The sequence below is a fragment of the Geotrypetes seraphini genome, chromosome 3 (assembly GCF_902459505.1).
Source record: "Geotrypetes seraphini chromosome 3, aGeoSer1.1, whole genome shotgun sequence".
Lineage (NCBI taxonomy): Eukaryota > Metazoa > Chordata > Amphibia > Gymnophiona > Dermophiidae > Geotrypetes > Geotrypetes seraphini.
The window spans coordinates 142,308,437-142,328,450 of NC_047086.1; the positions used below are offsets into that span (position 1 = coordinate 142,308,437).

At 43.4% G+C, this 20,014-nt stretch overlaps 1 protein-coding gene across 2 annotated transcripts in view; it reads right to left on the reverse strand.

Annotated features, from left to right (window-relative positions):
- The window catches only part of NRBP1 (nuclear receptor binding protein 1), a 214,483-nt gene that overhangs the window by 93,110 nt on the left and 101,359 nt on the right, over nucleotides 1-20,014 (reverse strand). The window contains exon 8 of one of the 2 annotated variants that reach the window (XM_033937868.1): nucleotides 1,331-1,354. The exons of the other annotated variant lie outside the window; for it this stretch is intronic. Coding sequence (XP_033793759.1) covers nucleotides 1,331-1,354 — 24 coding nt within the window. The remainder of the gene's footprint in view (nucleotides 1-1,330; nucleotides 1,355-20,014) is intronic. 2 annotated transcript variants of the gene reach the window in all.

Sequence of the window (20,014 nt, forward strand, 5' to 3'; positions counted from 1 at the left end):
GGAAAGAGGAGGAGAGAAGAGATACCAGATCACAAAAAGGGAGAAAAGGAAGGAGAGAGATGGACAACGAAGGTAGGAGGAATGATTTTTATTTTCAACTTAATGATTGAAATATATTGGTTTTGAGAATTTACATCTGCTGTCTATGCATTTGTTTCTATTTATCTGGCGTTGTACTATATGCAGGCAGAGTCTGGCATTAGGGTTTTGTTTGTGTATATTAGGACTTTTAATTTGTGTTCCAGTATTTGCATAGGGTTGATTTATGTTCTGCATGCGTGATCAAAGCCAGATGTTCTGATAGGAATGAATGACTAGAAATGTTTTGGTGTCATGGCCCAAAGTAGGAACATATTTGTCGGCTCTCCTTCACCCCTTTTGGACTGAAAATGGCCCTCACTTTATGGAAGCGGGGAGGAGAGAGAGGGAGAGGCAGGCTTTTTTATTTAAATCGCCAGCCGCGGCAATATTAGCTCTGATGCTCATAGGAATTCTATGGGCTTCAAAGCTGTTACACTGTGGCCAGTGCTAAAAACAGCACTACGATTTTGTAAACAAAAAAAAAAAAAAGGGGGGGGAGTAGTTTGTGATTACATATTCCATACCAGGCCAAGGTGTTTTCTGTGTTCTGTGTGTACAAAAGACATGGTTCTCTGTTAGCACTGACTGTCTGTCTTGTTTAGTTTTACAATGGTGTATTGATGTTCTACTGCTCACTGTAGTATGTAAGATGTTGCCTTTTCCTAGGTACACTCTTCTTGTGCGATATGTAGATTATTACTAAAAATCACATTTTTCATTTAGATGGGGGGGAGGGTCAAAAAATGTTGTTCCCCAGGTGTCACATATGCTAGGTACGCCACTGAAATATCTACAGAGTTTGGTTAACAGCAGCTAGCAAGCATCAGGGCAAGAGCACCAAAAGCAAAAGTTGTGCTATGTTTCCTCTATACCCCCCATCCCAGCTCAGCAGAAGCAGTAGCAGCAACAGCAATGTATAAATGCAATGAGTATGAAGAGCTGTGTCCAAGGTAAATAACTCCAGGTTTCTCCAACTCTAACCACATGCAAGGGCCTGGTCATGCAAAAAGCCCATGTACTAGTCTAGGAAGAGGGGCAGAGATTACAATCTGAACAGTATGAAACAACATCTCCTCTCTATAAGGCTTCCGTATGTGGTAGCGCAGTGTCTGAACAGATGAAGAGGAAGTTCAACTGGGACTAGGGTGGAGAGGCTGTTTTATAGCAGAGCCTTATAGCAAGGGGACACTGTGCATAATATAAAAAGATATCTAACAGTTACATGACAGGAGCTAAGAAATTGGCTCACCATTAGCAAAAATCCTATGAAAGACTGTTGGCAAATAGCAGCCGTAAGCAGGAAGTAAAACAAGATAGAAAGTCAATGAATTGATGGAACAGCAAAGCAATCACATCGATACAGAGAGCTGGTGGGGGGGTGGGGTGTGGGTGGGGGGAAGAGGAGGGAAAAACCACACAAACACAAAAGAACAAATACAAGAACTAAAAATAAGCCAGTCAACAGCTTTGATCACATCCTTAAAGTCTGACCATCCTATTCCCAGAATAAACCCCACCCACCTGAATTCCTCACCTTGTGAACTTCAACCTGACACTCAGACCAATTTCACACTGCCCATCTCAGGGACACAATTTCACTCATGTACTTTGGAAATCTAGATGGAAGGAACTGGACAGAGCGCTCAATCTAAAACTGAGCTAAACTGTACACATGTAGACTACTAATTTCAGATATACTTGCACCTTAAGAAAACAACCTTGTGGTAAAAAGTACAAAACCTGGAACACTGTATGTCTGATCAGGGATCAATGAAACAAAGTTAAGATCATTGGCTAATTCAATGATAACCACTGTCAATAAGTATATTTTCAATTTCATCTATATACCACAACTGAAAAATCCATTGTGTCAAGTACAATAAACCAGTGTTTCTCAACTCAGTCTTGGAGTATCCCCTTGCTAATCAGGTTTTCAGGATATCCACAATGAATATGCATAAACTTGACTTCCATACATTGTCTCTATTATATGCAAATTTCTTTTATACATATTCACTGTAGATATCCTGAAACCTGACTGGCAAGAGGGTACAGTAGAATCCTGATTAACTGATACTCAAGCAAATGACACTCACCCAACCAGAGGAAAAAATAAATAAAAATTGTCCTCCCTCTAGCCCCCAAGCAGCCACGAACCCCTCCCTCCTCCCTCCAGTCGCGCAAAACAGCAGTGATCATAAGCCATAAACTAGAGAATGACACGGTGACAAAATTCATCACCGTTCCCGACCCCGCAGATAACCATCTTCATGTCATTCTTTAAGGAGAGAGGGAAGAATCAGAGTATGAATGGCCACAACCACTGACCCACAAGCTTTGCTTTGAAGAATGCTGGTGTAGAAGGACCGAGGTTGAAATAGACACTAGAAAATGACAAGGGATTATTTCCCGCGGTTATCTGCGGGGACGGGACCGGTGATAAATTTTGTCACCGTGTTATTCTCTACCATAAACCTCCCTCTCTCCCTCCAGCCCCAAAGCACTGGCAGCAGTCCTGAGCTGCGACCCCACTCCCTCTCTCCAGCCCCAAAGCAGCAACACTGAGCCACAACCCCTACCCCCTCCCTCCCGGCCCAAAGCAGCAGCAGCGATCCTGAGCTGTGAAAAAAAAACCCTCCCTTACCCAAAGCAGCAGCCAGTCAGCAGAGGCAACGCTGATAACAGGTTGCTCATGGCCAGCCCCAACACGGCCTTTCCTCTGACACGTCACTTCTGATGAGGCAGAGGAATAGACCTCCTAGGGCTGGCCACAAGCAGCCTGCTTACAGTGCCATGTCTGACTGGCTGTCGCTAAGGCTTCGGTAAGTTAGGGGGTCCAGAAGGCCAGACCCACACAGATGGAGGAGAGTAGATGGGGGGGAGGGGGGAGGGTCCAGCAGGTCCATCATAGTGCAGGGAAGAGGATATGGGTGGATGCTGGAATCATAAGTGGGGGGAGAAAAAGTGACCCAGACCAAAGGGACCTACATGTGGGAGTTGGGGGAATGATAGAGGAAGAGAGTGAGGTGGGAAGGGAGACAAAAACTATTTTTAGAGTAATTACAGTTATCCGGCATCCATCAATCCCCATGGATGGTGGATAACCGAGTTTATTGTACTCCAAGAGGTTGAAAAACACTGCAATAAACAACCTGGAGTAGTGCGTTCTATTATAGAACGTAAATTTCTGCCATCCAAAAAAAATGAACAGTGAAAGCTATACAAAGAAACAAAAATCAAAAGAATACTTGCTGAGATAGGAGATGAGATCTCTGGATAAGTAAACATTTTGCTCTGAGCTTGGGTAAGTTTGGGGATAAAAGTTAAATTGTAGGTTCCTTTATATAGACAGTTTATATCTTAAAAGAGCAAATTTTACTTAGCTAGTCTCCATAGAATAAGTCTTTCACACTTTTAGTTTTAAAACTTGACTTTTCTGTTGAGATAGTCTCTGTCAGGCAGAGCAGAGTCTGGCTTAGTCTTCATTCCCTTCCACCCTCTTCACTTCTGCCTACCCCTAGCTTATTTCTTTACATAAAGTCTTAATTTATAGTCAATTATTCTAATTAGGACAACAGATGAACTTTTATTACATAGTCTTACTATATTTCATTAGCTGCTAGGAATCATAATAATAATAAATGTCAGCAAATAAAAACCTGAATGGTCCATCCAGTCTGCCCAATAGTCACACTCATTATACATTCATAGCTGAATTGTTTTTTCTTAAATATTTCTGGGCAAGTCTACCTGGTATTGTCTTTAGGTTCTTACTGCTAGCTCACTCCAGCCCATGCTAATCACCTTGTCCCTCCTGAGCTCATCCTAAACTAAATCACCATATATGAGCTGTCAAGGCCTTACTTTCCGATCTGTCCCTGAGAGCCAATTGGCTCAGGCACTGACAGGATAGTAAGGTTTGACAGCTCAGGAACCCCACCCCCTGCAAATTAAAAATAAAAATATAAAATAGAGACCCCTGAATCAAAAATTGTCAGGAGGGATGCCCACTCATTCCCACTGCTGGGTGCCCCTGACAATCCCAACCAAACACCCAGGATGCCCACTCCCACCCACCACTGCACCACCATCCCAGCAATCAAACACCCAATACTCCCAGCAGCAAGGGGGATGCCAACACCCCCAACACCCTCTGGCAGCAGGAGGGATGCCCACTCCCTCCCACTACCATCTCCCAATACCCCCAGCAGGAGGGATGTCCACCCGACTACCCGACAACCCCACATTCCCCTCCTATGGGAGGGGCCTTAAGCGCCTGGGCTAATCATAGCCTTAGAACCCTCCCCAGCACATCCCAGGACGCACCAGGAAGAGGAAGGCCCACCATTTTGAAGAGGCGGGCCCTACCAGACAGAGGGAATAGGCATCCCTGGCAGGCCTTTGTACTAAAGGTATAGGGGTGGTGGGGGGGGGAGGGTTGGGTGACGGGAGTGAATGGGCATCTGTCCTGCTGTTGGGGAGGGGGGTTGGGTGTTTGGTTGGCAGGGAGTGGGCGACGAGAGGGAGTCGGCATCCATCCTGCAGCTAGGACTTTGTGGCAGGTGTTGTGCTGTCAGGGTAGGGAGTGGGCATCCCTCCTGCCGATCTTTGATTCGGGGGTCTTTATTTTTTTTTTCATTTGCAAGGTGTATTCTGTGCTTCTGCCGTCACTATCACCAGCGACTCATCCCATATAAATTTAGTGATCCTCTGCGAACCTCATTTGCATCCACAGCTTTTACAGAATGACTCGTCTTTCAAATCAGATTTTAGTGTAAATGTTAGAGGATCCGGCTCTTAGTGGAGCACTTATGGTGCCTCCCTGCCAATTGATATAAGCCACCGCTGTGGCATTGTCTAGAGAAAACTCTGACCGCTTTGTCTTCAAGGTGTTTCTCCAGAGTCTGAGCCAAATGTGCATGTAGCTCCAGTCGGTTCATAGACCACTTCCTCTGTGACGCAAAGCCCATCGGCTATAGGCTGGATGTCTAAGGCAATGTCTTCCCCAGCCAAAGAGGCTGGCATCAATTGTCAAAATCATCCAAGCAGGGATGAGGAGCAGTACACCTCTCGTCAGGGACTTTGGTTACAGCCACCAACGTAAGCTCCTCCAAGCTTCCACCGCAAATCCATCTGAGGAGACCAGCAAGTCAACAGAGCATGCTGGAGGGATGCATATAGGCCCTCACTCAAGGAACCACCTTTATGGTCGTTGTCATGGAACCTAACACCTGGAGATAGTGCCACACCATAGGAGTCGACATCGCCCAAGGTCTGCAATTTGTTTTATTAGTGTCCAAGATTGAATCTCTATTTAATTGCAGGGTTTTTTGGGATCAATGAAAAACTACCATCCACAATTTAGCCAATTGAGATTTTAATGGTATTTGGCATGGATTTCCGAGATCCTTTTCCTTCATCAGAACATATCAGCATAAATTAAACCCTTTTTAGATGATCTATAGTTTAATGTGGTTTAATTACATTTTTGTAATTTTCATTGGCTTAAGAGAGTGTATTGCTCTTAGTTGTTTTAGTATGAAGAATTTTTTGATCAGAATTTGATCTGGTCTTCAAAGGTTAATAAGGAGTCAAAGGTGATCCCTAGGATTTTCAAAGTTTTTTTTTCAATTTTGAAGGCATTTCAATACCAGGTCTGTGCATAGTACCAAATACTCTGGTCTTATTTTAGTTTGAGGAAGTTCTTGTGTCCTCGTACTCAGAGTCCTCTATGATCCTCACTAGATGTTCCAGGGTAGCCTAAAAGGAAACTGTCCTAGCGTCACTAACAGACTACCTCCTCCAACTACTCTCAAGTTTCAAGTTCAAGTTTATTAGGTGTCTTGATTAATCGCTTAATCAAACTTCTAAGCGATGTACACATTAAAATTTACATTTGTTAGGGGACAATACAATACATACAAATACTTAAAAAAGACTAAATTATACTCAGTTTAACATATTCTTAACATTAAGTAAGGAGGGATGAAATACAATTCATTATAGTAAAGAAGAAACATTAAGGGAAAATACAAGGGGGTAATTCGACCTCAGTAGTGCCTTTGACCTGGTAGACCATGACATTCTGCTTAGTTGCCTTGATTCTATAGGCATTTCGGGACAGGTACTAACTTGGCTCACAGGCTTCCTAAAAAACCGCACCTACCAAGTCCACAATGAGGGAACCTACTCCCATACCTGGGCCAATCCCTGTGGAGTTCCTCAAGGCTCCCCCCTATCACCTTCCCTATTCAATATCTACATGGCTTCACTGGGATACATGCTATCTGCCCGAAAGCTGAAATCCTATATTTATGCAGATGACATTACAATTGTCTTCCCTATCTCCTCACTGTCACAAGAAACAGAACAGCACATCTCTTCAGTACTCACCATGGTCGAACACTTGACCACCCAGTTCAAACTAAAACTAAATCCAGAAAAGACTAAACTCTTCCTTGCACGTCTCAACCACAAATTAACTACCACCATCCTACAACTCAACGGTCTAACCTACCCTATCAACCCCACCATCAAAATCCTTGGAGTCATCCTAGACCGCTGCCTGACCTTCGAAGACCACACCAATGCTCAGGTCAAAAAATACTTTTACACCCTCTGGAAACTCCGTACCATCAAACATTACTTTGACTTCCCCTCCTTCAGACTGCTGGTCCAATCCCTAATCTTAAGCACCCTGGATTACTGTAATATCATATATTTGGGCTCCTACAAGAAAACCATCAAACGTCTGAGACTCATTCAAAACACCGCCGTCAGCCTAATCTATGGCCTCAAAAAGTCAGACCATATCAGCCCTTACTACAGAAAACTTCACTGGTTGCCAATTGAAGCGAGAGTCATCTTCAAATTCGCCTGCCTCTGCTTCAAAACCTTAACTGGCTTGTCCCAGATATATCTGTCTCACCACTTTGCGTTCCCAGGCACCAACCGAACGCGCAATGCATATCTGTTTGCTTACCCATCCCCAAAGGGATGCACCTACAAAAGATTCCTTAATAGAACTCTCTCATTCCAAGCTGGCAGATGGACAGATTGCCTGACCACCCTCATCTCATCTGCCCCATCTTACTCATCCTTCAGGAAATCTCTCAAACCTTACCTCTATGATAAATTTCTTGAACCCCTCCCCCCCGAATAACCAAACTCTACCAGAATAACCAGAATGTAACTATCTTTGCATAGTAATCCATTTCAACCGCATTATACAGTCTCTTGCATCGTATCCTGTTCTATAAGTCTCTCGCACTGTATTTTCACTGTATAAATATCTCCGCTGTATATGTACAGGCTCTTGCATTGTAAATCTGCTTTGTATCTTCGTTATATAAACACCCATGCTGAATATGTACAATCCCCTGCTTTGTAAACTGCTCTCAACTGCATAGTACATTCCCTCGCATTGTATCTTCGCTGTGTATGTACAGTCTCTTGCATTGTAAACCGCTCTGAACTGTTTGTGGTATTGTGGTATACAAAAAATAAAGTTATTATTATTAGTTTCACAAAGTAGAAAGATGTGGATATATGTGGATATATGGGGTGGAGAATCTTTTCTCCAGGGCTCTTTAAGTAGATATTGAACAAGGAAGGGGACAGCGGAGATCACTGTGGTATTCCACAAGATGCAGCCCATTTTTAGGATCTCTTATTTCCCTTGCTTACTTCATAAGTCCTGTTTCCCAAAACATCTGCAAACCATTTTAGGACAAGTCCATATATGCCCAAGTCGTTCAATTTTAAGAGTAACAGTGAGTGGTCTATTGTGTCAAATGCAGTAAAAATGTTGAACTACGGCAATATGGATTGTCTACCCTTGCATAATTATGATTTCGCTTTTGATGTCAATTCAAGTATTAATGATTCTGTACTGTGCAACTCCCTGAAGCCATGCTGTGAATCCATCAGCCCGGTTTAAGAAGTCTGTCAGTTGTATATTAAACTAAACTAACTAAACTAAACCTTAAGTTTATATACCGCATCATCTCCACGGATGTTGTGGAGCTCGGCACGGTTTACAAGAACTTAAAATATAGGAAGAGAAGGAAAAAAAAAAGGTTTACATGAACTTATATATAGAAGAGAAGAGTAAGGGGGGATAGAATTACATTTTAGTGAAAAGCCAGGTTTTCAGTTGCTTGCGGAATAATTGGAGGGAGCCCAGGTTCCGCAGAGGGGTAGTAAGGTCGTTCCAAAGACCTGTGATTCTGAAGAGAAGGGATTTTCCCAGTTTGCCTGCATAGCGAATACCGTGTTATATCATTTAAAATCCTGGTTCAATCTTCAATCCCTTCAATATTGGATTACTGTAATGTTATTTATCTGGGATCGTATAAAATAACTACTAGCCAACTAAAAATCATACAAAATTAACACAGAATTCTAACAGTTTGCAGGCCCTGGTATCCCGCAACTGGTTTAAAGTGTTCAACTTTGAAGAGGTTTAATCCTGGTGCCTAAAGTATGGTGATCAGGGCAATAGCAGATATTGTTCTAGGGTACGTGCCACTGCCCAAACCATATGTTTACGAAATTCATTACTGGAGAAATCCCGGAGGCATGTGCTCTAGCATATTGGCTGGGCAGAAAGCCAAACATCAATATTTTTTTTTTAGAGCCTCTTCAGTTAACCTGAAATATTTGGGGGGGGGGGGTAGCAGGGGAGAATCCTCTCTAATTTCTGTTGGTTGATATTCCTTCTTTGCGACATTTATAAAATCCAGTTCAACACTATTGCCCAAGGAGTGGGTAAATGTCTTTCTGATTATCCTAATCTTTTAATTGAAGTAGTTAGTTAGATTGGCTTTGTCAGATTCAAGTAAGGTGGTATTGGATGTTACATCTTTGGTAGAGATCAAGGATGTGAAGACTAAAAAGGCCAATCTTATTCGATATCTCCTATGCTGAAAATTTTAGATCCTTATCTTTTAAGGCCCATATAGATTCTCTGGTTAAGAGATGTTTTATTGTCCTCTGGAAATTGCGTACTATTAGGAAATATTTTGATTTTATATCATTTAAAATCCTGGTTCAATCTTCAATCCCTTCAATATTGGATTACTGTAATATTATTTATCTGGGATCGTATAAAATAACTACTAGCCGACTAAAAATCATACAAAATACAGCTATTTATTTGATTTTTAATCTGAAAAAAACATGAACAAATCAGTATATATTATCAAAAGCTTCATTGGCTACCGTTTGAGGCTAGAGTGTTATTTAAATCTGGATGCATTTATTTTAAAGTTTTATTTGTCTTAGCGCCGGCTTACCTTGTTTCTCATTTTAGTTTTTTTATTTCTAAGAAACATATTCATAGATCTGGTTGGTTTTATTTTCCTTCAGCAAATGCATGTCGTCACAAAAATTTTTGCATAGGACCTTAGCATTCCAAGCAGGATCAATGAATTCATGTTTGAATCTTCTCGTTTCTCCATTTCTTACTTACTATCAGTTTCGAAAAGATCTTAAAACCCACTTATTTAAATAATATAATATACATTACTGATTTTTATATTATCACGTAGTTATGTTTATATTGGGGTTTTTTAATTTATTAGTTTTAATACTTGTATTAGTTACTTAGAATTTTATTATGTATGATATTATATTGTATGCTGAGTACCTATTGTGTAAACTGCTATGAACTGCTGGTTAGGCGGTATATAAAAATAAATTATTATCATCAAGTTATTGTAATATGCTTTTTATGCCTCTGTTGTGACCAGCTTGTATTGTTTTATTTCCTGTCTCCATGTATTATAGAGCTCCTGTTCCCTCCAAAACCTCTCTAGCCTTCTTGTTTTGGTTCTTAAGGCTATTAGCAGTTCTGAAAACCTGGGGGGGGGGGGGAAGATTCGGTTTTGACTTAATACTTCTGATTGGATCAATCTTGCCTAAAACTGATGTGAGGTCATGACAGGAGGTTAAAGCTTATCTACATCTTTGCCTGTTGGTTCTAAGTGATCCATAATTGCGTTCCAGAATTTTTCTGTTGGGATCTTACCACACTTTACTGCAAGGGTCGATGTGTTACAGGCAGTTTCAGGAGGAAATTTAATGCGTAGTGATCTGACCAGATAATGGATTCCCATGTAAAATGGTCCATCAAGGGGATGTTTAGATTTTCAGATATTTCAGCTATGAAGTCTAGACAGTGGCCACCATTATGGGTAGGGTCGCACAGAAAAGTAGTAAAGTTGAGTTGTTCTAGCAGGTTTTTAAAGGTGTGGGTTTTGGAGTCATCTTGCATTTCTAAATGTAGGTTTAGGTCTCCTAAAACCATTAATTTACTAAAGGTTGTGTTGTGGCATGCCAACTTTCCAAGTTTCTTTATTCTTTGATATACCGTTTATCAAACTAGTACCTAAACGGTTTACATTAGATTCAATATTTTAAAAAAAAGTTTTAAAAAATAAAAGTTTTACATAGCATAATATTAAAATAAAACTAATGGCTTAAAAAATAAAAAAGGAGGGAGCAAGACAAATTGAGAGATTGGAGACAAGATGGGAGGAAGGACATGGTAAGTTAATAAATACATCAAATTTGAAAGAAAAAAAATGGTGGTGGGAAGTGGAGAAGAGGAAGATACATTTATTTTATTTTATTTTTTTTATTCATTCATTTATTTAGCCCGTCCTCCCAAAGGAGCCCAGAACGAGTTACAAGAGTACATTCATAGTACGGTTAGGACATACTTAGGTGAGAAATACAGACTCTCCAACATTTAGACATATAGATATAACATGCAGACATAAAATTCTGACTTAGTGGGCATGAGGTGGATTTAATTTCAGCACATACAGTGTAGATGTCACATGGAGGTAAGACAGCTTTCTTAGTAAGTGGGTGCATGTTTGTTGTCGGAGAATGTAGCAGTAATTCAGGTTATATTTGCGGTGGCATGCGAGTATTTGCGAGATTCCATTTGGAATTTTTGGTCATGTCTTTGAAATCCACCCATCAGGGGTATAGGCGTGGGTCTTCAAGGTTTCTAAAGAGGAAGGTTTTCACGGCTTTTCTGAAGTTCCAAAGACAGTCTAGTGCAGGGCTACCCAAGTCCAGTCCTCGAGAGCTACTGGCAGGCCAGGTTTTCTGGATATCCACAAGGAACATGCATGAGAGAGATTTGCATACCAAGAAGGCAGTGCAGGCAAATCTCTCTCATAGAATAGTTCAAATAGGTATAGTAAGTAGATTTTGACTGTTGGAGCGCAGTGACCTGAGGGGAGCATAAGGGATCAGAAGTTTGTCCATAAAAGCTGGTGAGTTGAAATGTTTGGTTTTAAATGCAATTAGAAGTATTTTATAGGATAGACGGTGGGTAATGGGTAGCCAGTGTACTTTACGAAGAAGGAGGGGGGATGAAGTGGTCAAATTTCTTTGCTCAGTAATTAGTTAACTGCAGTATTCTGCAAGAATTGAAGACTACGTATCTCTTTCTGTTATGCCCTGATATAGGGCGTTGCAGTAATCGATGTGTGAAATTACAAGCGAGTGAATCAAAGTATTGATAGAGGGGGGATCTAGAAGAGAAGAGATGGAGCGTATGAGTGAGTTTATATGTTGAAATATATTTATTAAATATCAAAGTGCATGCGCGCATATAAAGGTGACAAAATAAAACAGTTTTCTTGAAAATTTGCACAAAACAACCCCCCCCCCCCCTCCGTCCATATCACCCAACAAATCCAGATCGTGAGCTTGCAAAACAATCACTACTCCAAGTCAGACATTCAAAAGTCTACTCCGGGCATGAGGAGTCGGATCCATCCAAAAGCGTTCCCAATCTGCTGAAAACAACGTCCCGGACCCCCATCAAGAGTTGCAAAGTGTCTACGTTTCAAAGAGGCTTGGATGATCAAAGACCTCCAATGACTATAGGTCGGAGGGTCAGTTGACAGCCAACTTGTCAAAATGCCTTTTTTACCCAACAGCACTCGAGCTATAAAACCTGAAATTCCTTTAGGCTTAGGAGACATTATCTGGTAAAAGCCAAAGAGTGCTCTGGGCATGGGCAGCCAGCACCTGCCCCATAAGGAGGTCGTGAAGTGTCCCTAACAAGTCTAAAATTGCCGGATACACGGGCAGAACCAAAACATATGGCCCAGTGTAGCTTGAGCCTGCTTACATTTGGGGCAGTTATGTACTCGGGTGATTCCCATCCGGAATGCTCTCATGGGTGTGATATACAGCCGGAGAAGGAACTTAAGCTGAAGTTCCCAATGAGTTACATTAGAAGACAACTTCCTCAGATTCTTCAAAACCTGTTTCACCTGTGATGCTGTAAGCGCACACTGTAAATCCTTCGAGCAGGTGGCTGCTAGAATCTCCAAATTGATGCCTGGTCGAGTGTCACGGAGTCCTATATGATAAAAACGTAAGGGTATCTGTTGTTGAGCCAATAAACTGAACATCTCAGAGATAGATTCGACAGTCTTCTGTCAAGTGGTGTCCCGGCAATGATTGTACATAATGACGGACTTTCCAATAAGCAAACAAATCCACCTCCAAAAGTCCAAAAATTTGTTGAAAGGATCAAAGAGGCTAAAGTCCCCTCCTCTGTATACAATTGGAAAAGATACTGTAATCCTTGGGAGGCCCACCTCCGAAAAGGGGGATTCTGCAAACCTGGAACAAAATCACAATTACCCTGTATTGGAAGATAGGGAGAAATCACTGAGGAGAGTTTTAAGCATCCACAAACCCATCGCCATATCCACCTCGCAGGGGCAAAAATTGGATACTGTACCACCATGATGTGGAGAGCCGGGGCTGAGACATGTAACAAATAGCTAATATGATAGGGAGGTAACACTGACAACTCCACCTGGGTGGCAGAAAAATAAGCTGTACCTCTAAACCAATCATTGATGTGTCTCATCTGGCAGGCCAAAGCATACCAGCGGATATTCAACAGACAATAACCCCCCCCTCTCCTTGGGCAGACACATACACAGATAGGTCATACGTGGCCTCTTACCCCCCAATATAGAACTGTAAAACTCTGGAAAGTTGGACATGGTGTGCATGGGTTAACAACAATGGCAATACCTGAAAATGGTATGTAGCCTTTCGGAAATAGTACCATATTATACAAGGCCACCCATCCTGCCACTGATAAAGGGAAAGGTTTCCAAATTTTAAGCTGACGCCTTGTTTCCTCCAACAACGGAGACACATTACAAGCATACAGGGTGGACACATCACGAGGCAACCATAGCCCTAAATATTTAATCGCCGTAGGAGCCCAAGAAAAGGGAAACTCCCTTTCCCAAGTATCTTGAAGGGCAATAGGAATAGCTAAGGCCTTGGATTTGATATAGTTCAGTGTAAACCCCGAGTAAAACCGAGACTCTTCCAGGGATTGTAAAAGATGAGGCAAAGAAAAAAAGGGCTGAGTCAATGTAAAGATTAAATCATCAGCAAAGGCCAATACCTTGACCTTATGGGTTGCAAATGCCATCCCTTTCACATCAGGATCCCACACTACTGTTCTTAGAAAAGGCAAAAAAAGGAGCAGGGACAATGGGCAACCCTGCCAAGTGCCCCGTTCTATCGGAAAACTCTCAGTGATCGTGTCATTTATTAATAAACGTGCTACCGGGGAAGCATACAAAGTCTGTAACGCCTGCGCATACCAACACGTCACCCCCCACATAATCCAGGACTTCAAACAAATAGATGCAGTCAACTTGATCAAAGGCACGGGCTGTATCCAAACTCACCAATAACAAGGGAATGTCATGAACCTGTGCATGGGCCATTGTTAAAAGCACCTTACGAACATTTTGTACTGACTGTCTGCCCTTCACAAATACTACCTATTCTACCCCAATAAGATTAGGAAGAAGTAAAGATAGGCGATCAGCCAAAATTTTTACATCAACATTAAGGAGTGAGATGTGGGCAATAGGATTCGGGAGAAGTCGCCTCCTTTCCCGGCTTCAAAATTAAAGTGATCCATGCCTCATTAGCATCCAGGGGAAAGCTCCCCTGTTCAATAACTTGTGTAAAATAATCTCTCAGGGGAGCACCGAGCTGAGAGGACAGCAATTTATAAAATTCAGCGGTAAAGCCAACAGGCCCAGGGGCAGAGTAATTCCTCTAATTCTGAATCACCCTCTACAATTCTCTAGGTGTAATAGGGGCATTTAAAGAAGCAACATCTTCATCATTAAGCATGGGTAAGCCCGAATCAGCGAGGTAATCCCCAATCAGGGAACCTGTTCCCCAATCCTGCTTTGCATAAAAATCCTGAAAGTAAGACCTAAAGAAATTGGAAATCTGGGAGGTGTCGTGGTGAAGTCTCCCCGTGCTATCTTTTATGCCCAGTATAAAACACTGTCCTCTCGCCCTCTTCGTAAAGTAAGATAACAATTTGCCTGCATAATTACTGTATCTATGATATTAAAATTTTTGATAAAATAACATCTTCATCGTACGTTCGTGTATGTGGGTATTAAGAGATGTTTCTATGCAAATTAAAGTTTCCTTAGTAGCAGGGGATGGACAAGCCGCGTACTGTCGTCTAGCAGCCGCTAAATCTCTCTCCAAACGAAGTATGCCCCTAGATAAGCGGCGATTACATGCTATAACATATGCTATACATTCCCCTCTAAGAACTACCATAGCGGTATTCCAAAACAAATCCAGATTATTTATACATTGGCCATTAAACTCCAAAAAAAAAATCCTCCCATTTTTTTTTGTAAAAAATCCTGAAAATGAGCATCATGAAACAAATAGCTAGGAAAACGCCAACAGGGTGGTCCTCATACCAAAGCTAATATTAGCATCTAACCAAATCAAAACATGATCAGAGATCACCGTGGGTCCGTTAGTTGCTGAATCAACGTTCATGAAAGAACGTCTAGAAGTAAGAATATAATCAATCCTAGAAAGCGTACCACGCGCTCTGGATCTGTGGGTATAATCCCATTCTGTAGCATGTAACAAACGCCAGGGATCCACCAGGTACAAGGCTGAACAAAGATACGGGATTCCACGAGTCCCCATCCCCGATGAAATAGGTCTCGGAGTAGAGCGATCACAACTAGGATCAGAAACCTGATTATAGTCGCCAGCCACAAACAATGAGTCCCCTGCATGTGCCCCCAGTATGGCCATCAATCGTTCAAAAAAAAGGAGTGATCGTAAACATTTGGAGCATAAATACTCATAAGGTAGAAAGAATAAGTACCCATGATAACATGAAGCAAAATAAAGCAGCCCTGGGGATTCTGTTCTATCAGGCGGGACATCAGTGGCAATAATTTTTTAAATAAGATGGCTACACCCGCTCGTTTCTGCGGAGAAGAAGCTGCATAAATGTCCCCTACCCAGGATCTCTTTAATTTGGAATGTTCTTCATCAGTCAGTCGAGTTTCCTGGAGACACACAATATCAGCTTTATGACGTTTCAATTGATTCAAAATTTTTGTTCTTTTAATAGGGGATGTAATACCTGAGACAATGCGTAAAGTAGAGGCTAAAGCCATGTAAAGTCATAAAATCTAATCATGAAGCAAACCTAATCTCTCATCTATAATCCCCCCCGGGCTCCCAGCCTAACCCAGGGTGGAGGATCAAAAAAAGCCGAGGTGCGCCACTGCATAGACCGGAGCGACCAATATAACCCATACAAGCTCACATAGCTCCCTTGCAAAAAACATCTCCCCTCTAGAACCCCCCTCCCCAACCATCCCCTCCCACCCCCCTCTCCCCCCCTTTCCAATTCCCCCCCCCCCTCCAGATTGGACACATCTGCAGATGCCACCGGAGTGTGTGTGTAGGTGCGTGAGATCACAGAAAGATGCCTCCCCGAGGCCCAAGTCAAACCATCAAATAAACAACAATACATAAGTTCCCACAGTACCCCCACTTCTGAAACTCTAAACAATCCTATATAATAAAAGGCTAGACACGCATGCGTACTCCTATTTGCGTGCTTCCGTGATCAGTAGATCTGTGGTCGCAGGAGTGCGCATGCGCGCTTATATGTCACCATCCCTGATCGCCTCCACAAGCCGGGACCGCAGCAATCCGCAGATCTCCGTTCCTCCAGCGGGGGGGGGGGGGGATCTGGGAGGAGAGGGATCATGGCCGCTCAGCGCCCCCACCGAGGAGCCCAGCAACTTTCCGCTGCCCGGGACCCAAGTCCTTTGCCGCCCGCCCCTTCCCGCGGGCCCAACTGACAATTTAAGCAGCGTGTGCAGCAGTCTTCACACGCTGCTTCAGGCCATTCTTCTGCCCTGATTTGCTCTGCCGCATCTCTGATGATGTCATCAGGGACGTACCAGAGTAAATCAGGGCAGTAGAAGGACCCGAAGCAGCATGTGAAGACTGCTGCATATGCTGCTTGATACGCCATGTGTAATCGGGCCCGCGGGAAGTGAAGGGGGAGGCGGCAAGGGGTGGACAGCCAAGGAAAAAGAAAGACAGAAAGAAAGGGGCTAAGGAGAGAGAGAGAGAGAAAGAAATAAAGACAGACACACACACACATATATTCTAGCACCCGTTAATGTAACGGGCTATAAGACTAGTCTAATATAATAAAACTCTAAGCCGCACAAGCGCACTCCCACTGCATGCGCCGGTTTTCCGTGAGCTGTAGGGACCCGCAGATAGGAGTGCACATGTGCAGCTTAGGGTTCTGTTTTTCGTCCTGGCCTGCTCCCTGCTCGCCTTGCTGTATTGTATTTTTTAGTTGAAAGACGCGGCGGTGGCTCCTCTCACGATCCCCGCCTCCGACGCAAGTGGGGATCATGAGAGGAGCCGCTGCCGAGTCTTTCAACTAAAAAATACAATACGGCAAGGCAAGCAGGGAGCAGGCCAGACAGAAGCTCCAACTTGAACTGCCAGTTGGCCGGCTACCTTGCCGGAGTTATTTTTTCAGTTTAAGGGTGCCACTGCGGCTCCTGTCACCAGCCGCACCTGCTTCAGAGAAGACTTCTAATGCAGGCGGGGATCGTTAGAGGAGCCGCCGCGGCACCTTTAAACTGAAAAATAACTCCGGCAAGGGAGTCAGCCAGATCACCACGGCAGCCACTTCCCCCCTCCCGCCCTCTCTCTTGGGCTACTCTCCGGGAGCAGGCGAGTGAAGCCCGGTACTTCCATGCAGCTAAGGGGCGGAGCGCGGCGCGTGCCCAGGGTCCGGGTGGAGAAGCCAGTGCTGGAGCCGCTCGCGCACATTAGCACTGGTTAACGTGCCCCGCAGGGCTTAGCGCGCGCAAATTCCATCTAAGGCGCATTGAAACCTTTAAGGTTGGGGGGAAATAATGGAAACGAGCAAAAGAAAGGCTTGAAAGCGCCAGGGAGGAGCCACCCCCCAAGACAAAGATGCCAGCAGAAATGGAAGTTGGAGTTTGAGCCAGTGATGTATGTGAGGTGATTGCTTTTTATGTGAAAACATAAAAAAAATCTACAGAAGTTCAAAAATGTAACTATTGCAGACTGTTGGGGTGGGGGGGGGAGGAAGAGAGGCCTACTGTTGGACAGGGGGAGCAGAAAGAGGTGCTGATGGGAGAAGGGCTGCTGCTGGATAAGGGGAGCAGTGAAGGGGTGGTGGTGGACACAGGGGAGGTAAAAGGAAGGGAGAATGGACAGGGGGAGCATGCAAGGGGTGGTGGTGGACAGCCAAAAGAAAGACAGAAATACAGAAAGCAGCTAAGGAGACAGAGAGAGAAAGAAATAAAGACAGACACACACACATATATTCTAGCACCCGTTAATGTAACGGGCTATTCAGTGAGGATCTGGGCAGGGAGAGCGACAGAAAGAAAAAAAGATAGAAAGAAAGAAATAGAGAGACAGCGGGAGGGAGAAAGAAAGATAGAAAGAAAAAAAAGAGACGGGGCAGGGAGAGAGACAGAAAGAAAGGAAGAAAGAGACAGGGGGACAGGAGAAAGACAGACAGACATCTATTCTAGCACCCGTTAATGTAACGGGCTTAAACACTAGTAGAACAATAAATCTGTGGGGGAAAAACAAAACCTGGTGAACACAAATAATCATGAAACCAACAGAACTTCAAACCCTGTAGCAGAGTACGCTAAGTAGCTGCTGCCAGGACAATGAGTGAACCACAGCCTTACTGGTCCCAACCACTATCAAGTGGGTTCCTGTAAGTGAAGCAAATGAGTATTAATGTACAGTGCTGCGTCTTCGGAGGATTCAAAGGTATGCCATTGGCCCTGATGATAAAGGCGCAGAAGAGCCGGATAAACAGAAAATGCAACTTTTTATCTGCCAATGTAGAGCAGAGCGGGTAAAATTTTTTCCGTTTCTCCAGTAGAGCCACAGAGTAGTCCTGGAAAATGCGGACCTCAGTCTCCAAACTTTAATCCGTCGCGAAGCTGTTTATATTTGCGCAATATCTCAACCTTGTGGTTGTAATTTAGCAGCTTGGCTATGATCATTTGCAGGCACGTTTCACAGTTCAGCTCTCTACCCAGGCGGTGCGCCCATTCCAAGCGAATAGGGCCCAACTCCATGCGTAAAGGGAACTGCTCCCGCAGCCAATTCTCAAGCGTCTGCACAATAGAGGGAGCAAATTCTCAAGCATCTCCGGGATCCCCAGGAACCGTAGATTCAACTGACGGGATCTATTTTCAAGGTCTTCCAGTCTTTCCGCTTGCGCACGAGTAAGATCCTGTAAGGCCTGAATATCTGAGACACGTTCCCCCTGCGTGTCCTCTATATGGGAAACACGCGTTTCAAGTTTGGTAGTGCGTCTGGCTGTGTCTTTAATAGTATCATCCAGCTGCTGTAACTGTGCTGAAAGCTTGTCCATACTGGGCTGCATCGCCATCATGCCTGTGTGATATCCCGGAGCACCTCCGGGGACAGCTGGATCACCTCCAAACTGAAACACGACGCCATTTTATCATTGGCCGGCTTCAGACACTCAAGGTCTTTTTTAGTTGTTTTCGCGGCCATGGGAAGCGTCGTTGAAATTAAATATCTGTCCATGCACCAGTCCGGCAACAAAGAAGACGTTCATGCTCCGTGTAGCAGTCCACACTGTGGTAAAAAGGCAAGTGCAGGACTCGGGGCCCGGAAGCTCAGGCAGGGTGCATCTGCCCTTGCTTATGGCATCATGTGATCCAACATGAGTGAGTTTATAAAAACATTTGCGCGATCAGAACATAATGTGAGATCAGATTAATGAAATTATTTTCTACCTTTTTCCAGTTACCAGGTCTACACAATAGTATTCATAAGTCTTTTCCTCTTTCTGGATTTCTTATACTGCAGACATATATTCTAGACTTTGCTCATTATTGCTAATAGTGTTAATGAAACAAATTATTTATATATGAGTAGATCTCTGCCTCTTTTTGTCTTTCTGAAGCAATGAATTGCTTCTATCCTGGCAGGCATAGAATAGGTAGGACTGGGGAATTATAGTCAGAGATATATGTTTCTGCTATGCATGCTATACTAACCTGTGGTCTAGCTATAAGGTCACTCAAAATCAAGGTTTTATTACAGGCCAATCGAGCGTTCACATATACGCACTCTACTAGTGTATAATCCTCCTCAAAGAGTAGCTGTGAGCTACATGTGATCATTTTTAAATTCCTAGAGTCTCTTCCTTTTTGTTGATGGGGAGGGAGGGTTTCATATTTCTATTGCCCATAATTACTTCTGGAACTTCTGGTGTAATGGTATCTTGGGCTGAGTGGTGTTTTCTGTTGGTGTCTTCAGCTTACTTGCTTGCTTAATTCCCCACCACAAAGCGGCAGCGCGCTGGTCCTGCCCAATTAGCTGGTACATGAAATTTAAACCCTTCCTGCTTGCGGCACACGCTGACACTTATTCACTGCTGAGCACTTATCTCACTAGTCCTGCATTAATTTTAATTATATATCTTACAATTTTTATGCAGTCTTCAGCTTACTTG